Genomic DNA, 22716 nt, shown 5'->3' on the forward strand with positions numbered 1-22716 from the left:
TTTTGGCATTTTTTGTTTATGTGGTGCTGAGGAATTGTGCATGCTAGGCAAGGACTTTACCACTAAGCCACATTCCTAGCCCCTCACTAAGGGTATTTTTTTCCATTAATTTTACTGGACACTTGGAGGATCCTAGCCATGTGGAAAATTAGGTCATTCAGGTCTAAAAATGTTCCTGCTTTATTTCTTCCATGTCAAACAAGGACTGTCCTCACACTTTTGGTGGTTGTTAGCACGTTTTTAGCAGGGAAGGCCTTAAGTACAGCAGGAAGCTATGGTATCTTATGGCTGCATTGGATAGCAAGTCAGCTGTGTGGCCAGCCAAAGATGGCAGCCTGGGCTACTGTGTTTCCCCATCCCTCTCCTGGGTGGGGCAGTGGGATGGGGGACATAAGGTGATCAGGGCTCCCTGTCAGGAAGAGGGCTAAGGAGCTCCTAGGATGCTTGGCTGATTTGCACCCAATTCTGAGTGTTGCTCCCTGGTGGTTCCAGGCCCAGGGCTCCTCACCCATCCTGAGATCCAATCTGTGGTCTACAATGCTGCAGCTGGAAGCAAGGGGCAGGATCAGAGAGAGAACCCCAGGGCCTTGCCCAGCACACTCTATTCCTGCCCCTTGGGCACCCATCCCCCACATCGTTTCCAACTCCTTTGTCATCACTTAAGTGCATTCTTAGAGGAGGAAAAGAAAAGCAGGGGCGCTGAATCAGCCTGCCTAATTGAAGTCCATTCACCACACATTATTGGGGCAGGCGTGGGTCTCAAGCTAATGCATAACAGGCAGCCCTGGATGTCCCAGGCCAGCCCTACCTCCGCCCTCTGCGGGAGGCCACTACTGTACACCTGTAGCTACATCTGCTATTTCTGCCATCTTTTCCCAATCCTTTTATATTTTTTAGATTTTAATTTTAAAATAGTTTAAGACTCATAAGGAGACTTAAAATAATACAGAGTATCTAGCTCCTAGCTATGTTTCTCTGTATCCCTAGTGATCTCTTCTGTAAACCACAGTGTACTCATGGAATTCCCAGAAATGGACACTTGAACAGCACTATTAACTACAGACCTTACTTATTTGCCTCTTACCAGTTCTTGTATCAACTGTGATCTGCTTACTTCTGCATTCCAAGTAGCTGGGATCAGAAGTATGTGCCACCAAACCTGGCCTTACTTGGTTATTCTGGGAGTGGGGATGGAAGAGAGATTATTGCTATAAAATTTTATCGAATGTGTAGATTTGTGCAGCCATCTTCTCAACTGTAATTGAGGGCTGATCCATGGGGCACAAGCCTCCTTTGTACACCCTTTCTAGTCACACCCTCCCACACCCATTCTGACCTCAGGCAGTGAGGGAGCCTCAGATCTAATTCTGTCACATGTGAATCTTGGGTAAATAAAGCCATCCACCATTTGACCTTCTGTGAGTGGCTTTGTCACTCAGTACAATGCTCTTAATACAGACCCAACCTGGTAGCTGTGTCCACAGTGGATTACCTTCTCCACCAGCAGCAGCCCATGGAACAGATGTGACATGTCACAGTCTGCTTATCAATTGGTGTGAAGAACATTTGAGTTGTTTCCGGTTTTGGAAATGGACTACATACAGGTATTTGTATGAACGTGTTTTTGTCTCTTGGAGAAAATATCCAGGAATTCAATGGGTACAGGATTTAACCTTAGAAGAAACGGCTAGGTTCATTTCCAGAGCAGCCATACTATTTTACATTCCTATCAGTAGCCTAGAACAATCTAACAGGTTCATTAGAAAATGATCACAAAGCTAGGTGCCAGTGGCTCACGCCCCTAATCCTAGCTACTCAGGAGGCTGAGATCTGAGGATTGCAGTTCAAAGCCAGCCCCAGCAGTAGAGTCATGAGACTTTTATCTCCAATTAACCACCAGAAAGCCAGAAGTGGAGCTGTGGCTCAAGTGCCCTAAGACCAACCAAAAAAAAAAAAATAATAATAGAAAAAAAGGAAGGAAGGAAGGAAGGAAGAAGGAGGGAGAGAGAAAGAAAGAGAAAATGATCCCTAAGTAAAAGGTAAACAACCTATTTTAAAGATATCTTCTTTTTTTATTTTATATATATATATATATATTTTTTTTTTTTTTTTTTGCCAGTCCTGGGGCTTGGACTCAGGGCCTGAGCACTGTCCCTGGCTTCTTTTTGCTCAAGGCTAGCACTCTGCTGCTTGAGCCACAGCGCCACTTCTGGCTGTTTTCTGTATATGTGGTGCTGGGGAATTGAACCCAGGGCCTCATGTATAGGAGGCAAGCACTTGCCACTAGGCCATATCCCCAGCCCCTAAAGATATCTTCTTTAACCAGGCACCGGTGGCTCACGGCTCATGTCTGTAACCCTAGCTACTCAGAAGGCTGAGATATGATGATCATGGTCCGAAGCCAGCTCAGGCAGAAAAGTTCCCATGAGACTCTTATCTCCAATTAACCACTCAAAAAAACTGGAAGTTACCCTGTGGCTCAAGTGGAAGAGTGCTAGCCTTAAGTGCAAAGAGGCCCAGGGACAATGCCCAGGCCCTGAGTTCAAGCACCACAACTCCGCCCCCCCCCCAAAAAAAAAGTCACACAAAAGTGTGACAAAAGTCAACACTGGTGGCTGACACTTGGAATCCTAGCTATTTCAGAGGCAGAGATAGGGAGGTCTGGGTTTTGAGGCCAGACTGGGCAAAAAAGCTCCTGAGACCCCCTTGTGAACTGACTGACAGCTGGGTGAGGTGATATATGCCTCTCATCCAAGCTGCTATGGGAAGCCTAAAAGAGGCAGATCACAGTTCAGATGAGCTTGGGCAGAAAATGATACCTTATCTTAAAAATAACCAGTATAAAAAATGGGCTGGAGGCATGGCTCAGTGGTACAGTGCATTCTTGTCATATTGTTATAAGGCTGAGCCTATATGGTAAAATGAAAGGATATATAAAGCAAGGCAGAGCTTATCCTGCCCTGAGGCAGATAAGCAGTCACTAACTTCTGAAGATAGCAGGGCCACCATATCTAGATGTGCAAAATCAAAGTTAAGTAACACTGAACACAATTCACTCCAGAAAAAAAAGACAAGATTTTAAGCATGCTAACAACACATATAAGGCCACTTCTTATATAGGCATATGTGTGTATACACATATATATGTATATGTATATACATATGTACATACATATAAATGTATGTACACACATACTTGTGTGTATGTGTATGTGTACTTAGCTAAAGAGATTCTGGCCCCTTCCAACAGCAGAAACTCCACTTCTATGCTGGCCTGTGGCCATTCATGTAGCTGCTCTAGCTAGATCACATGTTGTTTCTAAAGCCAGGAACAGAAAGGCACTGCTGCCTCTGTTCTTGGAAACTGAGATGTCACAGCAGCTGCTCTGTGCATTGGCGGGCCCCACATCTGGGGTGAGCACAGATGTGTCCCAGGCCAGTGCTGTGGCCAGGCCACCTGTGTAGTTACACAGCCCACTTCAGTCACCAGCAGCAGCCTCTACGTCCCTGCTAAATTTGGTGGGAAGAAGTAAAAGGGATAGGAAAGGCATCAAGTAGGCTGATTACTTTAAAGAAAATAATCAAGCTTAGTATGGCTTTCCAATGCCTGCCTGGCAAGGAAGGTAAGTTGCCAAACCAGTTTCAGGCAGAATGTTTACTTCCATCCAGAGAAATCAGAAGGCCATGGAAAGAAAGAAAATCAGAGGCTTTTCAACTGGTCATATAATCTTTCCACTTATGCCACATCTGATGGACCGGAAGAGGGGCTCGTTATACCACAGCAGCTGAGCAGTAGCAAGTTAGTGGCCAGCTACTAGAAATCAGCTGCTGAAAGCTGGGTGCTGTGGCTCATGCTTATAATTCTAGCTACTCAGGAGGCCAAGATCTAAGGTTAGAGGTTTGAAACTAGTCCAGGCAGAAAAGTCTGTGAGACTCCATCTCCAATTAATCAGAAAAATACTGGTCTGGCTGGCTCAAGGGATAGAAGATCTGCTGTGAGCAAGCAAGCTGAGCAAGAGCTTGAGGCTTCAGGTTCAAGCCTTGTGTTACACATACACACACAAAGAAAAAATAAGAGAAGGGGAGGAGGAAGAATAAGAAAGAGAAAAGAAAGAAAGAAAAAGAGGAAAAAAGGAAGGGGACTGGGAATGTGGCTTAGTGGTAGTGTCTGCTGAGCATACAGGAAACCCTGGGTTCGATTCCTCAGTACCACATATACAGAAAAGGCTGAAAGTAGCACTGTAGCTCAAGTAGTAGAGTGCAAGCCTTGAGCAAGATGCTCAGGGACAGTGTTCAGACACTGAGTTAAAGCCCCAGGACCAGCCAAAAAAACGGGGGAAAAAAAGGAAGGAAGGGAGAGGGAGACAGAGAGAGAGAGACAGAGAGACAGAGACAGAGAGACAGAGAGAGAGAGGTTGTAACAAGGGTTAACTGGACAAACTTCTGGATATGTTTTTTCATGGTAGGAAAATCTTTCTTCCTCCTTCCTTGAGTGCAGCAACTGTCTTGGCCCCACCCTTGCCGGCACCTGGCTTCCTCCTCCCACACTGCCAACACGATGCGTACAACACAAGCTGGCAAGGGAAAACTTGGTAACTGAGATTTTTTTTTTTTAAGTATTAGCTTAGATTAGAAATACTCATCCAAGGGGCTGGGGATATGGCCTAGTGGCAAGAGAGCTTGCCTCCCATACATGAAGCCCTAGGTTCGATTCCCCAGCACCATGTATACAGAAAACGGCCAGAAGGGGCGCTGTGGCTCAAGTGGCAGAGTGCTAGTCCAAGGCCCAGTACTGGGAAAAAAAAAAAAAAAAGAAATACTCATGGGCTGGGAATATGGCCTAGTGGCAAGAGTGCTTGCCTCCCATACATGAAGCCCTAGGTTCGATTCCTCAGCACTACATATATAGAAAATGGCCAGAAGTGGCGCTGTGGCTCAAGTGGTAGAGTGCTAGCCTTGAGCAAAAAGAGGCCAGGGACAGTGCTCAGGCCCTGAGTCCAAGGCCCAGGACTGGCAAAAAAAAAAAAAAAAGAAAAAGAAATACTCATGTAAGGCATGAGTGCAGTGGCTCATGCCTGTAATCCCAGCTATTTGGGAGGTGGAGATTGGGAGGCTCCATCATGGCTAATAAAATGACTATCATCCATGGAGTGCTAGCCTTGAGCAAAAAGAAGCCAGGGACAGTGCTCAGGCCCTGAGTCCAAAGGACTCAAAAAAAAAAAAAGGGTGGGAGGTGTGGCTCAAGGGGTAGAGCCTAGCTAGCACCAGGCCCTGAGTTCAAACCTCAAACCTCAGTACTGCTGGTAAAAAAAATAAAATTAAAAAAAAGCCCATCTAAACATGCCAACTTTTACACTTCTTCCTATTGGATAGGAACAGTTTTGACTCCCACCAGTATGGGCTTCCTGTTACACTAGCAGTCACGCTGTATTACGTAGCCATCTGTATCATAACATAATGTGTCATAACGTGTAACACACTTGCTGTGGGGTGCTGACAGGCTTTGGATCCTTGGCTTAATGGATGAGCCTCAGCCTCTTCTTGTATAAATGATAATGACGGGCATAAGGGCTGAACAAGGTGGTCATCTAACCCATAGAGCACCTACCTACATTCTGATTGATTCTGGGGATGGAGTCCAGGGCCCTTGTTAAACACTAACATAGAGCTCAATTGCCCCTCAGCACTTTTTGTTTTTTGTTTTTGGCCAGTCCTGGGCCTTGAACTCAGGGCCTAAGCACTGTCCCTGGCTTCTTTTTTGCTCAAGCACTTTGCCTCTTGAGCCACAGCGCCACTTCTGGCCATTTTCTGTATATGTGGTGCTGGGGAATCGAACCCAGGGCCTCATGTATAGGAGGCAAGCACTCTTGCCACTAGGCCATATTCCCAGCCCTCTTCTTTGTTTTTTGTTTGTTTTTTTTTCCAGTCCTGTGGCTTGGACTCAGGGCTAGCACTCTGCCACTTGAGCCACAGCGCCACTTCTGGCCTTTTCCATATGTGTGGTGCTGAGGAATCAAACCCAGGGTTCATGTATACAAGACAAGCACTCTTGCCACTAGGCCATATTCCCAGCCCCTCAGCACTTCTTAAGAACTCTCCACAGCACTAGACACTTAGCATACCCTGGACAGATTGTAATCAGAAGCTCAAAATCTTAGTCACTCTTCAAACAGATGATTGTTCCTATTTACACAGGCCATTCTATAGACACCTCCATTTCCTCTCTGCAACAGTTGGCTTGGTCAAGAGAAGGCCAGCATAGGATGGCATGGAACACTGAAGGCACTTACAGCCTTTTCTTTCTTTCATTTTCCTCCCTATTCAAGATATATTTTAACATGTATGGAGAGTCAAGTTCCTGGCTCGAAGCCCAGGAGTTTACAAGGATCATCTCATTTGATCCTAACACCGCGGTTATCATTATCCTAGTTTTACAGATGAGCTGCCAAAACTGAGATGTCATATTTCAAAACCTTGCTCAAAGTCCTGTGGCCAGAGGTAGAGCACGGCCCACACACCCATGTGGTCTCCAGGCTCACCTTCCTCACCTTCCCACTTGCCCTAGGCCAGGAGAGTTCTTTCATGCATTGTGAAAAGAAGTAAGAGGAAGGGCTGGTCTATGGCTCAGGTGGTATAGGCCCAGCCTAGCAAGGGAAAGGTGCAGAGTTCAAACCCCAACACTGCCAAAACAAACAAAAACAAAGTTAAGATCATAGAGGACTGGACTATTTTTGTGAGAAATTATGGTCATTTCTACCCTTTTTCTTTTTAGATGTTTTCTTGTAATCTTCCTTTCCATTCTTAAAGGAATATCATTAGCCTCCCACCCCAGTAGCTTCACTATACAGACCCCTTCTCACCAGGCAGCCATTTCCCACTCTCTCCTCCTTTTCTTTCCATTAAAAAAGAGAAAGAGCCAGGCACCAGTAGCTTATGCCTGTAATTCTAGCTACGTAGAAGGCTGAGATCTGAGGATGAAGGTTCAAAGCCAATTCAGGCAGGAAAGTCAATCACCAAAAAACAGCAAGTGGAGCTGTGGTTCAAGTGGTAGAGCAATAGCCTTGAACAAAAAGTTCAGGGATAGGCTGGGGATGTGGCTTAGTGGTAGAGTGCTTGCCTAGCATGCACAAAGCCCTGGGTTCAATTCCTCTGTACCACATAAACAGAAAAAACTGGAAGTAGCTCTGTGGCTCAAGAGGTAGAGAGCTAGCCTTGAGCAAAATGAAGCCGGGGACAGTGCCCTGAGTCCCAAGCCCCAGAACTGGCCCTCCAATAAAGCTACCTGTAGTGTCCCTATTAAGAATGGATTGCTAACAGCTGGCTTCCTTGACTAGGTAGTGAAAGGTGCACTAACTGCACTCCCTGCAACACCCCGGGGATGCTGCCCCCAGAGGCCAGGGCTGACAGCTTCCTAACACTTTTCATACTTTGATCCACGCGGTCAGGATTGATGGGCTGAGAATATGCTGAAATGACAAAAAGATGTCAGTGGCATCATCTAATGATCTCACTCGTGTGTTATTTTTATTCAGCATTATACTTCAGAGACCTGTCATGGTCACCCACTGGGACACCTGATATAGTGGGTGTCCTGTGGCTAAGCTACACTGCCCACTCAGTCCCATTGAAGGGCCTTTCACGCACCTCAAAGAATCTTTAAAAAAATTATCATATATTAATTATACAGAGAGGTCTTACTGGCACTTTGGTCAAATTCACCCCTCTTCTTACTGCTCCCTACTCAAAACAACTTTAACAAGCTTTCCCCCTCCCTTTCTGGTGATACTGGGGAATTGAACTCAGGGCCTCGAGCTTGTTCGGTAGGCACTCTACACTTGAGGCACACCTCCAGTCCCTTTTTGCATTGGTTATTCTCAAGGTAGGGTCTTCTTTATGCCTAGGTCAGCCTGGGCTACGGCCCTTCACTGGGCATGACGTGTGAGGCACTGCACTGGCCACTGGTTGAGAAGGAATATTGTGAAATTTTTTGTCTGGGCTAGCTTTGAATTCCATTCTCCTAATCTCTACCTTTCAGGCCTGAGCCACTGCACTCAGCTCATTATTCCATTTTTCATAAATGTATATAAAATATTTTGATCATATTCACTCTTGCCCAACACCCTTTCCCCCTTCCCACAGATCTCCTAAATCCCCATTCCTTTTATTTTCAGGTCTATGATTTTAGGTCATTCTTTTATTTTTAGGCCTACATTTACAAATGAAAGAGACATGTGACATTTGTCTTATTTTGCAGAGGGGTTTATTCTGCCTGACACTGCAATCTCCAGTTGCATCCATTTTCCTGCAAACAACCAGGACGTGGGCTGACCTTTCCCACAGCCAGGGCTCCAGGGAAATCTAGCTCCAGGTTCCCCTCTTGCCTCAAGGTTCTGGTTCTGGACACCCAGCCCACCAAGGGTCAGCTCCAAACCTTTGGGAGACCGTCCTTTTCCCTCCCTGTCTATCGCTCACTGTGTCCTCAGAGTCTGGTTCTGCTGCCTATCTGTCTTGTCTGTCTACAGGTTCTGAGTTCAAGCCCCACTACATCCCAGAAGGAGGACAGAGCATGGACGATCTGATGCCCTCCATGCACCTATGCTGCATGAGTAGTGTGGCACACTGGCTCTCCAGTTCCCTGGGCGCACGTGAGCACACCACACACACAAGGACCCAGTGGGCCAATTAGCCATGAAAAGCCAGCATGAGGTAATGGGGCCAGGTTTGCAAACCTCATTAGCTCAAAGCAGTAGTTCCATCCAGGAGTCACCTCAGCTGCAAGGCCCTGCCCTCTTACTAAGGTATACGGGCTTACAAAAGAGAATCACAATTTCTAAGTATTATATATATATATATATATATTTTATATTATATATACATATATGTGTAAATCTGTCTCTCCCCCTTCCCTTCTCTTTCTCTGCTGGTCCTGAGGCTTGAACTCAGGGTCTAGGCACTGTCGCTGAGCTTCTTTTGCTCAAGGCTAACACTACCTCTTGAGCCACAGAGCCATTTCCCACTTTTTCTGTGATTAATTGGAGATAAGAGTATCATGGACTTTTCTGCCTGGGCTAGCTTTGAACTGCAATCCTCAGATCTCAGCCTCCTCCCTGCATAGCTAGGATTATAAGCATAAGCTGCCAGTGCCTGACTCATAAAAGTATTTTTTTTCCCAGTTTCATAGTCTTATTGATTCTTTTTCAGTGTGAATAATGTAAGACAGCACAATTTAGTGATCACCATTATGAAGCTCGGCCATTTCTATAAACAGCAGTCACAAAATTGGCCACCAGGCTTTAGACACACACATGTTCACAAACGAACACACACACACACACACACACAAGATTTTGCATACTCCTGCATGCAAACAATACTATGCTCATAAAAGTGTTGTTTTTTTCTTAAATAACAAACAAACCTGACAAATGCGGTTGACGCCCCCAAGGATACAGGTATAGCCCCAGTTGTAGGTGTGCTCCATGTGGGACCATGAGACACACAGGTCAGCCAGTGAGCACGGGTCCCTGGGTCCCAAACACATGCCCACACAGTGTCTGCAGCAATTCCACCCCCTCCCCCAGAAAAATCAATCTGATCCATTAGTTCAAAATGATAAGACATCCATTTGGATGGCTGGATTGGCAGCTATCTTTGCAGCAGGCCTGAGAAAAAACTTCAGCAAACAATTTTCCAGGAAAAACAACCTTCCTTCCTTTATCCTCCTACCAGGGGCATTTTCACAAGAAATCTTCATCCCAAAGGAAAAGCAAAACAAACAAACAAACAAAAACCCTCTCCACTGACCACCCAAGGTGGCTTAAGCACTGTTTCACCTTGCTTCTCCCTCCTTCATCCCAAACCAAGCTTTTGTTTATGCAGAATTATTTCTGCAAAAGTGGTCCTTCAGCAGAGGTCATGCTGGAAAGGAGGCTGTGAGGCCTATGGGCTTATGAAATCTGTTCCGAACAACATGGCCTGAGCATGAGAAGCTGGTGGGCCAATGCTCAGTGATGCACAGGAGGCCTCTTTGGCTTAGCTGACCCCCTCCCTCTTACAGATTGAGCCCAGGGGCTCAGGTATGCATTTTTCTACTTGTACTGTATTCCTGAGGCCTTTTTGTTTGTGAGGCAGGCTCTTACCAATACCTTTGCTCAGGGTGACTTCTAACTCTGGATTCTCCTGCCTCTGCCTCCTGAGAGCTGGGATTGCAGGTGAGGACCACTATGCCTGTCTCAGCTCAGCTGTAGTAGAATATCCTTAGAAAGTGACAGTACTTAACTACTGAGTTCTGAAGTCCCTAAAAAACAACTAAGTGCCAGGTGTCGATGGCTCAAGCCTGTAATCGTAGCTACTCGGGATTGCAGTTCAAAGTCAGCCCAATCAGGAAAGTCTATGAGACTCCTATCTCCAACGGAGCAGTGAAAAGCCAGTAGAGCTGTGGCTCAAGTGGTAGCATGCAGCCCTGAGTGAAGAAGCTAAGGAGTACACCAAGGCCCTGAGTTCAAATCCCAGTACTGGCATACTCACATTCACACACAGAGCACACACTTTTGAAGATAGTCCATGTGGTGAAATGTTCTTGCCTGCCTATTTATGTTTTTAAAGGTATGTCTGGGGATAAAAGGCAAGCAATGAATCAGGAAAAGGCCCACCCCTGTACTGGTCTGTATTTGTCTAGAAAGTCCCAAAGGCCTTCGCAGGTATCAGATCAAAGTACACCAACCACACCACCCCATTTTTCTTTCCTTTATTTTTAAAGTCACAGGCTCCTTCCAAATGCCACCGTCAAGCACTATCTGGAATAATTGTAGTGAACTTCTGTCCCAGATATGGGTCATTCCATTCTGCATTAAAACTGTAACCCTTGCAATTAGAGAAATACCGTTTTAAACCCCAAAGCATTATGAAACAGTTCTTTACCTAGAAGTTCTCAGATTCCAGGAAGGAGAATCAAAATTTCTAAGTCATATATATATATGCACACACACATACACGTATACGCATGTGTGTGTATGTATAAATCCGTCTCTCCCCTCTCTGTCTGTCTGTCTGTCTCTTTCTCTCTAAGAGCTGGTCCTGGTGCTTGAACTCTAGGCCTGAGTCCTGTCCCTGAGTTCCTTTTGCTCAAGGATAGCACTCTACCACCTGAATCACAGCACTACTTCCAGCGTTTTCTGTGACTAAATGGAGATAAGAGTCTCAAGGACTTTCCTGCTCAGACTGGCTTCGAACCATGATCTCAGATCTCAGCCTCCTCTTTTTTCCCCTCGCTCTCTTATAGTCAACTTCCCAAAGATGTCTTACAAATTGCCTAGAAATTTACTCTGGAAGCTAGGCACTAAATGGCTCATGTCTGTCATCCTAGTTACTCCGGAGGCTGAGTGAGATCTGAGGATCAAGGTTCAAAACCAGCCCAGGTAGGAAAGTCCATGAGATTTTTTTTTTTTATTTTTTTTTTTGCCAGTCCTGGGCATTGGACTCAGGGCCTGAGCACTGTCCCCCTGGCTTCTTTTTGCTCAAGGCTAGCACTCTGCCACTTGAGCCACAGCGCCACTTCCAGCCGTTTTCTGTATATGTGGTGCTGGGCAAGCACTCTTGCCACTAGGCCATATCCCCAGCCCCATCCATGAGATTCTTATCTCCAATTAAGCACAAAAAAAGCTGGAAGTGGAGCTATGGCTCAAGTGGTAGAGCACCATTCTTGAGCTGAAAAGCTCAGGGACAGCAACCAGGCGGCCCTGAGTTCAAGCTCCAGGACCAGCAAAGCGAACACGCGTGCATGTGCATGCGCGTGCACACACACACACACATACACACACACAAACACACACAGGATATCTCTGGAACTTAGCCCTTCTTTCTGCTAATACTAAGATGAAACGAAGGACAAAGCAATGAAGTGACAGAGGCAGACCCCCTCAAGGACAAAGTCAAGGAAACAGATGGTGATACTGGCCAGGCTGGCTGGAGCACAAAGTCTGAATCAGCTGCTCCGTCTCAGCCATGCACTTAGTGGGACAGCGACCTGCAGGCCTGAGAAACAGGGCCTAACCAGCTACACACAAAACAGGGAACAGAACAGGCTGAAAAAGACAGCCATTACTGCTGGCTGGTGAAGGCGCAAGTGAGGGTTTCATCCCCACTGCATAGTAAGCACAGATTCTCAGTACTAAGCCCAGCAGTCTTTACCTCCTTACACTCCAGCCCAAGGAAGGGTTTTTCATGCTCAGAAAGGGTATATGGCACATGGAGAAACATGTGTGCCAGCGGCTTTAACACTGTTCCTTTAGCAAATATTTATCCAGCTCCACCTGTGTCTGTCACTTCTAGATACAGTGATGGCAGAAAACAAAATATGGAACTTGATGCTTGTGCAGCAGTTACCTAGCAGTAAGCGCCTGCCACTCCTATAAACAGCGAGCACTAACCCAGCACCTACTATGTGCCAGTTCATGCCACTATGTTTAATCCCAGCAGTCTCCTGACTTGGTTATTACTATTAGCGTCCTATTGTTGTTTGGTGTTTGCAGTACTGGGGTTCAACTCAGGGCCTTGTGCTGGACTTGAACCATATATTTGCTTCATTAGTTATTTTTCAAATTAGGGTCTTTGGTGTTTGCTTTGGTTAGCTAGATTTCAATCCTCCAATTTAGATCTTTCACATTGCTGAGATGTCAGGCTAATACCACCACACCCAGACTACTGGCTGAGATGGGGTGTTGATAACATTTGGTCTGAAACCTTGATCCCCTTGATCTCTGCCTTCTGCTACCCTAATCCTTATTTACAAACTAGAAACCTGAAGCACAAGCATGTTAAGTATCAAAGCACCCCAAAATGGGGGCTAACACAAACTGGATTTGTTAGCTGAAGAGATCTTCACAGACTAACAGCTGAAAGGAGCGTTTGGTAGGAACAACATTTGCCACATTTAGAGTGTGTTTTCACACTTAGTGGCACAAGGCACTGTCAGACACGGTGGACCTCCTCTATTTCAGGCTCCTCAAGGTATAAGAGGCAGCGGCAGCCTAGGGCTGGGAATATGACCTAGTGGTAAAGTGCTCATCTCATATACATGAAGCTCTGGGTTTGATTTCTCAGCACCAGGTATATATAGAAAAAGCCAGAAGTGGTGCTGTGGCTCAAGTGGCAGAATGCTAGCTAGCCTTGAGCAAAAAGAAGCCAGGGACAGTGCTCAGGCCCTGAGTTCAAGCCCCAGGACTGGCAACAACAAAAAAAAAAAAAAAAACAAGAGGCAACCTAATATACCACCGGGTCAATGAAAAATTTATTTTCTTATTTTGTAGTGCTGGGGATTGAACCCAGGGCTTTAATAAAATATTGTCATCATTCTCACAGGCCATGAGTAGAATAAGGAATTATAATTATGACTTTCTTGGTGTGTCACTTGAGTTTTGGGAGACCAGAAACAGATCAGTCGATCTACTCCCTAAAGTCCCCAGCAGAGGCATCTACAAGGCATGTGAAGGTGACTTTTTTGACCCCTGCTTGTCACTCTACACTTCCACCTCTCCATGAGATCACCTTGACAAAGTGCCAGACACTTCCAACAGGAGTATAGCTTAAAAAAAAAGTTTAAGGATTTCAATGTTTCCAGCATAGCTAAGTTTCTGCTATATTTGTAGTCTCATACATTCATTTAAAACTATCTCTTACATGAGCATAAAAGAGTAAGACTAAACAGGGTGGCGTTGGTTCTCTCCTGTATCCCTTGCTACTCCAAAGGCTGAGATCTGAGGATCACAGCTCAGAGCCAGCCTGGGGAAAGGAAAATCTGTAAGACTCTTAACTCCAACAAGCTGGAAGTAGAGCTGTGACTCAAAGTGCTAGCTAGCCTTGAGCAAAAGAAGCTCAGGGACTGAGCCCAGGCCCTGAGTTCAAGTTCCAGGACCAGCACCAACCAACCAAACAAAACAGAGCAAGACCAAGTTTCTCTTTTAAAGGTTAATTTTTGAAACATAGTATAAGATGGCAAATCTTTGTTCCAATATATGATGAAATGGATCTATATATCCACTTGTACATCTTTTATTACATGTTATAAAAGCAACTCTCTCATATTTAAAAAACACTCCAAGATAGGCATGGCAGCTCATGCTTGTAAACCCAGCTACTTGGGAGGCAGAGATCAGTAGGATCTTGGTTGGTGGTTAGTGCTGGCAAAAAGTCAGTTAGACCCATCTCAACCAGCAAAAGCTGAGTGTGGCAGTCTATACTTGTTATTCCATTTATGCAGGGGTATAAACAGGATCTTGGTCTGGACCAAGCATAAACTCTGGACCACTCTGGCTCAAGTGGTAGAATGCATGTCTAGATGCTCAAGGTCCCTAACTCAAACCCCAGTACAACCAAAAAAAAAAAGGAGAAAATGCAGAGTAGGAGAAGCTTCTCTACCTCCCACAGCCTTCTGGTTAACTCCAGGACTCCAGGAAGCCACTGAGGTTCTAGGATCTGAGCAGCCTACAAACACACACAGTTTAAGCAACAAACTAGAAGGTATCACCCCCTGTGGAGCTTCCTTCCATCTAAGCCAGCCTCCTCTATTGGGCTCCAGGTTTGAGTTTGGGAACACTTCTAGTTATGACTTCATTTAGTTTTTGAAAGGAAGCAGCAAGGGCAATATTTTAATCTCATTTACCCTGTCCCCACCTTTATCCAGAAAGCTCTGAGGCAGTTGTTACCTGGGCTAAAATAAACAGATTCAAGGTCAGAAAAGCACAAGTCTCAAGAAAATAAGAAGCAAAGGGTAGAGGAATGAGTACATGGTGATACACTCATTCCTCTACCCTTTGCTTCTGGAGATATGGTGACATGGTTCTTATAAAATTCTGGATGTTCTAGAAAGTGTCCATATTCTAGACAATACACACACACACACACACACACACACACACACACACACAGTCACACTCCCCCCCCCCCACTGTTTTCAAAGACCTGCTCAAATGGAGTGAGTTCAGGAACTGTACAACCCAATACAGACAAAAGCACAATTTGGTGCTTGCTTTCTGGCATTTTCTAATAGGCAGCAACTGTGCTTTAATGCATGACCCCTTGACCCCAGTCTCCCTTCTGGGGACTGAGCTTTCAGAAAATCGGCAGGGATCTGGGCTAAGCTTGCTTTTCTAAGGGTATCCACTGCAGTGGCATAACAGCAAAACACTGGCAATGATCTACACCCAACAGCAGAGCTATATCAATAACAGGCGAAGAAATGGAATATCGCACAGTCATCAAAATGAATTTCTGGGACTGGGTATGTAGCTCAGTGGCAAAGCCTTGCCTGGCAAGTGCAAAATCTTGGGTTCAATCCACAGTACCAAAAAAGACCAAAAAAATACAGTTTAAAAAACAAATAATCAAAATGAACTTCTGAACACAGACAGACTGACATGGAAATACATATGGAAAAGGACTGGAAAGGGTTGTGGGTTTCTAGATTGCAGATGACTTGCTTGCAATATAAACTTTCATAAATGTTCTGGAAATATTCTAGTATCAGAGGGGAAAATCATTTTAGAAAGCCTCCATGATTAAACATATTCCTGGATAATTATGGGAGATACTCAAAAATATGATTGTGGGACTTGGTCTTAAGCACATATAGTTCAGATGTTACATAAATCTCCTGATTAAATTAAATCTCCTGTAACAATCCTAGCTACTCAGGAGGCTGAGCTCTGAGAATCGCAATTTGAAGCCAGCCCAGGCAGAAAAGTCTATGAGACATATCTTATCTGCAATAAACTACTCAGAAAAAGCCAGAAGTGGCGTTGTGACTCAAGTGGTAGAATGCTAGCCTTGAGCACAAAGAAGCTCAGGGACAGCAGCTAGGCCCAAAGTTCAAGCCCCAGGACAGGCAAAAAAAAAAAAAAAAAAAAAAAAAAAAGTAGCTCAAGGAAATTCCTTTTAAAAACTGGCTTATTATTATGGGATTTGGTATCCCACCGGCCCAACAAACATGAGGCCCTGAGTTCAAACCCTGGTATAAATAAAAAGTAAACAAAAACAGCTATAAAAACTAGCTTATTGTGCCAGCAACAGTAAAGTCCCTACATATCCAAGAAAAGGTACATTAAAAGTATTTGCATTGGGCTGTGAGGGTGGCTTAGAGGTAGAGTGTTTGCTTAGCATGCATGAAACCCTGGGTTTGATTCCTCAGTATCACATACACAGAAAAAGCCAGAATTGGCGCTGTGACTCAATGGTAGAGCACTACCCTTGAGCAAAAAGAAGCTCAGGGACAGTGCCCAGGCCCTGAGTTCAAGCCCCAGGACTGGCAAAACAAACAAACAAACAAACAAAAAAACCTTAATACTTAATTAGCAAGGTAATCAATTTACCTCAACTTTACACTCCACCCTCCACCCAGGAATTCCAGTTTAACTAATTTTCTTCTTTTTCTGGGGGTTGTGGGTTTGAACTCAGGGCCTGGAGCTTTTTAGGCAGGCACTAATTTACAATTGAGCCATATCTTAGCCCTTCTAGTTTGTCTAAATGGGGCTCATTTATACCCTCAACTCCCCTTCTATAATGAAACATTGTGTGTGTTTACCCACTATAGTCCTTGTAGTAAACTGAAATCATGTTGTTTCTAGTCAGCCCCTCAATTGTGTGACCTGGGACTCACACTCCCTGGCTCTGACAGTTAAGTGACCCCCTCCCCCCAAATCAGGTAATGACTGACAGCATCAACCACTGGCAAGAGTATGGAGCAACCAGGACTCTCAAATGCTGCTAGTGAAACCTCAGCGGGTACAGCTGCACATTCTCATTTTCACCCCTAGTCAGTATGCTCCTGAGTGAATCTAAGAGACCCAAGGGCCCATCCCCACCACACATGCACTAGAATGTTCCCAGAGTACTGGCTCCTAATACCCTGGGGGGCAGGGGCAGTAACAATACAAATGCCCATCTAAAGAACCAGCTGCCATAATGTTCACACAGTGCAACACTGCTCAGTCAGGAGAACAAGCTGGGGATTGAACTCAGGCCTAGTATTTCCCAGGCCCTCACCTGCTTTTTCATGTGGGTGCTGGTCACATGGTGAGTTCAGCTCCTGACAAAGTAGGGAGCTCTTCTCTATGTATAGTTCAATAATGAGTTTCACAAATAAATAAAAAAATAATTATATTGCTGGGGCCAGCAGGTAAGTTAAATGAATGTGTATGCAGCTTTTAGAAGAATGCTTACTTTTTAACCGCACAATTTAAATATGACTTGTGGAATGTTAAAAAAAAAAAAAAGTTGCTGCTACTCCACACATACATGATGTTTTCTTGTGAGTCTCTGCAAGGGAGAATGAATGCTTTTAGGTAAACTTAAAAGCGCCTTTCTGAAGCGAGGTGCTGTGGCTCAGGCCTATAATCCTAGCTACTCAGGAGCCTGAGATGTGAGGATGACAATTCAAAGCCAGCTTTGCAGGAAAGTCTGGGAGACTCTTATCCCCAATTAAGCTGTGGCTCAAGTGGTAGAGCATTAGCCTTGAGCAAAAAAAGCTCAGGAACAACACCCAGACCCTGAGTTCAAGCCCCAGGACTAGCCGCCCCCCCACCAAAAAAAAAAAAGCATATTGAAATTTAGGGAAGGTATCATCTGTCCAAGAGACTCCGATTTCCAAGTTTGATAACTGCACAGTGCAGTTACATAGCTCAAAAAGTTCTTACTTGTTCAGGAAAAGAAAAATGTTTTTGATAGAAAAAAAAAGCGGCCTGCTTTATATTTTCATTTTACCAGACCAAAAAAATGAATACTGGGCTACTCTGATTAACACTCAACAGTTGGCAGGCTGTCCTGCTGTTTGTTCTCTGGCCCTTGCTATCTATCACCTTCTCAAAGTCCTCATGGAGCCAAGAGCAAGCTGTCTGGGTTCTGCAAATTCCATTTTTATCTTCAGCACACGAAGAAAGTAGAGTTATGGGAAAAGATTAAGATACTGAATCGTGGCTTGTGCCTGTAATCCCAGCTAGTTGGGAGGCTAAAACCATGAGGATTGAGTTTCAAGGTAAGCCTGGGCAAAAAATTAGTGGAGACACCATCTCAACTGACCACCACAGCGATGGCGCACACCTGTGGTCCCAGCTATACAAAAGGCCATAGGTAGGAGGCTCACAGTCTGAAGCCACACAGGGCAAAAACAGGTGACCCTACCTGTAAAATAAAGGAAAAAAAAAAAAAAGAGGAGGTGGAGTGGCTCAAATGGCAGAGAACCTGCCTAGCAAGTGTGAGACTGAGTTCAAACCTCAATACTGGAGGGCAGGAGGTTATGATGACATGCCTGTCATCATAATTTGGTGACATGTATATTACTGAATTAAGAAAACATTTGGTTTGTGCATTTGTTGGTCACTAGAAACTAAGCTCTTTGGAGGCTGGGGTAGCAAATGGCCTGTGGAAAGCTGGTTACTCACAGATTCTAGGCTTCAACTTCTCAATCTAAAAACAGAACACACACTCAGAGCTCACATCTACCTTGAGGGCAAATGAAACCTTCTATGAAATGTATCAAAGAACTGAGTATGGTGGTCACATCTGTAATCCCAGCACTCAGGAGGCTGAGGTAGGATTTTGAAATGGAAGCTGGCCTGGGCTACAAAACAAGACTCTTGTCTTAAAACAGAAAAGAGAGAGAAAAAGAAAGGGGGGAGAGAGGGAGGGAGGGTATCAAGGGCACAGGGAGCCTGGCTTAACAAGAACAAGCTGATTAATGTTCATTCACTCAACAAATGCCACTACTATACATGAGGAACTGGCCTGGGACCTTGGCCTTCAACAAAACTCCTTGCCTGGTAGGGAGCTCAAATTCTGGGTGGGGAGGGGAAAGAAGGGCAAATACCACAAATAAATGTCATTTAGTATATTTATATTCGAAGGCCGTAAGTTTTATGGAGGGAAAAGGTAAAGTAACTGCTTAAGGTGGAGAGATAGGTAGCGTTTGTTGGCAATTTTAAGAGTGTGGTTTGAGCAGGACTCCTGGAAAAGGTGACATTCAGAAACTTTGGTGCCCCTTTCCCCACGCACATGTTCAGTATCCACGTCCACCTGGCTCACTGCTTAGCAAGAGTCACGTGGGCTGGGCATGACATGATGACACCACGCCCCTCCAACTCAATAGTTCTAAACTTCTAGGAAGGTTGTGGCTGCCCTTAATGAAGGGTGTTTTTGAACTTTACCTTGTACTCTCCCACTAAAGCAAGGGACTCATTGGAAAACCACACACTCACAAGCAGGCTTTTGAGGAGCAAATTATGGCTCCACTACAGACTCAAGTGTGGGGAGAGGGAGGGATGTTGGGCTGAGCTGAGATTAGCAGCAGCAACACTTGATATTGTAGGGCTAATTATTGGCCGTTTGCTTGAAGAAGCTTAAGGCACACATCCTTGGGGGTGGGGGGAGCGTAGCACAGATCACCAGTAACCATTTGTCTAAGTACATATTTTAAAAGACTCAACAAATGTGTATTTAAGGATATCTGATACTGCATAGAGGATCAGGCTACTTTCTAGTAACCTCCCCCTTTCTCAAAAGCATTTAGTTCTTTATTTCAAAGAAATTTCAGCATTTTTAAAAAAAGAAGGAAGGAAGAAACCTCTAAAATCCATACAGTGGGTCATAAAAATCTCATTTGCAGGTGGCTTTCATAATCACACCTGGCTAGATTAGGTTTCTATTTGTGAAACACTGTAGACTTACTAGGTAACTAACCTGTAGATCTGTTGTGAAAAGAACTAGGTTGACCAACAATTAGCCTGTAGAGTTGGCTATATTTTGAGTACATTGTTTTTAGCCTTTGATCATGGGTATGGGGAGGGTAATGGGGGGGAGGGCAAAGAAGGTAGAAATGTCCAGACTTCTGGTCAAGATCTGTGAATGAAAAACTTCACTGTGTTTCTATTAGCGCTAAACCCTGGGCAGGGCAAGCAGCCTTTGCTTCACTTCCTAGATTATATAAACTTCACTGGTGCTGTGCAATTCTTATCTCAGCACATCAAAAAAAAAAGAAAAGAAAAGAAAAAGCAAACAAAATCAACCTAGATCTCAAAAAACACGTATTGGGAAATGATGATTAAAAACAATCAACGTTTAGTGAGCTTTGAGTAAGCTCTGAGACACCTGGAATGCAATATGGTACTGTTTCTTGATCTCCAGCCTCCTAAGGCTGAAAATCAGTTTAGGTGTGGGAGTGCACACCTGTATGCCCAGTATTGTGAAGGTTGAGGTGGGGACATTTGTGGACTCCAGGTGAAGCTGAACTACATAGTGAGACCCTGTCTCAAAACTAAATAAAAGGGCCCATTTGGCAGCCTCAAGTTGACATTCTCATTTTGGAATGGAAAAACAAGCCTGTGTTTGAGGGATCCTGGTGGGTCTATGAGATTTTTTAAACTGAGACACCATGGACCATTTGCAATGTTGCAGTCTCAGTTATACAGTTTCCTCCTGTCCAGTCAGTCCAAGAAACTTGTACTTCTCAAGTCTAAGAGTTATTTACATTCTTTATCAGTACCCATGGATTCTCATTTAAATGTGAGAAGTCTCACTACTAGGAACAGCAGGCTTTGAACATCCACATTTCTTGCATTTCTAAAAACTGCCCTCTCTGAAGGAGACACACTATGAAGATTCACAGTTGCTGATCCCCAAAATGCTATGTCAAGGAAGTCTCTACTTGGTCTGCCTATAAAACATATTACATATGTTACAGTATCCAATGTGTGTGTTTGAAAAAAAAATTTTTTGAGTTGCTCAGACCTGGCAAATTCAGAAACTCATTTTAGGGTTTAAAAAAACATAAAAAAAAGCACAACAAACTATAAAAATGACTAACTACTCTGGCTACAAGTGAATTTAGAGAACTTTCCATCTCAGGGGCTAAAGGAACCTAAGTAGAATTAAAACAAAAGTTGTTTTGTATTCTATTAATAGTAGATGATTAAATGCCTATCTTATTTCAACTGGAATTCATTTATAAGTACTTAAAACTTACTAAACTGACCACTAATCCTCTGTCGAGTTTCTGGAAAAATCTGATCACACTAACAGGCAAGTTATAGGGCCTTCCTGTTCTATAAGATTGGGTCAAATTTATTCAAAACTCGATTCTCTTTAATGGCAATCATCAGTATAGAAAAGCCAGGTACACCTTAATGCTTGGGGGGGGGGGGTGGGAAACAAGTAGAGAGGGGTGTTTCAAGCATGCCTGAGTAGTTAGCCTAGAAAATTCTCCGGACCCAAGAAGCCAGACTCACCTGGCGATTCTTAATTATGGGCGAGTTTCTCCCCCACATCCTGGCTCTGTCGAAACTCTAGATCTTTTCATTGCTCTTGGTGGGAGTGGGTGAGGTTGGGGTGCAAGGCTGGGGTGAGGGGTTGAGGCTGGGGAGAGGGGGCAAGGCTTGGGGGGGTGGGTCTAAGACTGCTGGCGGGGGCGAGGCTGGGGACTGAGGCTGAGGGGAGAAGGGCGAGGCTCTGGGAGCGAGGCTAGTGGGAGGGGTCGAGGCTGGGAGATCAAGGCTCAGTGAGCGGTCGAGGCTGGTGGGAGGGGGCGAGGTTGGGGGATGAGGCTGGGGGAAGGGGGCAAAGCTCTGGGGGAGCGAGGATAGTGGGAGGGGGCGAGGCTGGGGGGGCCCCCAGGAGGGGGGAGTCGAGGCGCTGGGGGAGGCGAGGCTGGGCTGCCCAGCCAGCCAGGCCGGGGTAATCACTGGTCCCACGGAGAAGCAGGAAGGAGGACTCGCGAAGCCCGGGGGCCGCGCAGAACGACTCTCACAACTTTTTCAGCTACCCCTCAGATATCTGTCCATAAACGCAGGTCGGCCGTGCCAGCGCGGGGCGGGCCCCAAGGGAGAGGGAAGCCCTTCCCGCCCAAAGTCCCTCCTCACCCCGAAAGTGAAGAGTCCCCGCGGCTCCTTCCCCAGAACACAGCCGTGTGTGCGGCCGCCCGGGGCTGCCCGCCTGGAGCCCCGAACCCCGGCCCCCGAGCCCCGCCGCGCGGCGCCCCGAGGCTCACCCGGTAGGTGCTCTCCGTGAGCCGGTTCACCTCCTCCGGCCCTCGCGACATGGCTGCAGCCTCCCTCCGGGCCGGCGAGCACCCGGGGACTCGGCGGGGCCTCGTGGCCGCCCGGCCCGGGGCGCCGGGGAGCGACAGAGGAGCCTTCGAGGGCCGGCCGCAGCCACAGCCGTCGGTCGGAGACAGCCCGCGTGCGACTCCGCCGTCCCAGTGTAGAAGTTAGGGCGCCGTCGCCCGCGGGGAGCTGAGGAGAAGCGGCCTGGCGCAGCCGGGGCGAGCGGGGCGGGCCGGGCGGCCCCACCTGAGGCGCTCCGGAGCGGGCGGGGCCGAGGCCCGAAGGGCGGGGCGGCCCCACCTGAGGGGACCGATGGGCCGGGCCGAACCGCGGGGCGGGGCCTTGTGAGAGGGATGGGGGTGGGGGCCACGCCAGCTGGGGAAGCTGAGGAGGGGGAGGAGACGGGTCTACTGAATGGGCGTGGCCTGTCTGCATGATGGGCGGGATAAGAAAGGAGAGCGCGGAGGGGGCGGGGCGGCCCCGGGCGAGGAGGCCGGATTGGAGGAGGAGGAGAAGACAGACCCTGTGTTGGTGTGGCTTACCAGCCTGTCGGGCTGGACGGCCCTGGTGGGCGGGGCGACGAGAGTAGGGCTCACTGGGTCAGGTAGCCCTACCTGAGGCTGCCCCGGGACGT

The 22716-nt window shown here is 46.1% G+C and overlaps 1 protein-coding gene across 2 annotated transcripts in view; it reads right to left on the reverse strand.

The window, feature by feature from the left end:
- Window positions 1-22311, reverse strand: part of Baiap2l1 (BAR/IMD domain containing adaptor protein 2 like 1) — a 64542-nt gene extending 42231 nt beyond the window's left edge. For both annotated transcript variants that reach the window (XM_048367614.1, XM_048367618.1), the window contains exon 1: window positions 22028-22311. In XM_048367614.1, the coding sequence (XP_048223571.1) occupies window positions 22028-22078 (51 nt within the window). In that variant the 5' untranslated portion in view covers window positions 22079-22311. The remainder of the gene's footprint in view (window positions 1-22027) is intronic.
- Between the last annotated feature and the right edge of the window lie 405 nt (window positions 22312-22716).

This window comes from Perognathus longimembris, chromosome 1 (genome assembly GCF_023159225.1).
Source record: "Perognathus longimembris pacificus isolate PPM17 chromosome 1, ASM2315922v1, whole genome shotgun sequence".
NCBI classification, from domain to species: domain Eukaryota; kingdom Metazoa; phylum Chordata; class Mammalia; order Rodentia; family Heteromyidae; genus Perognathus; species Perognathus longimembris.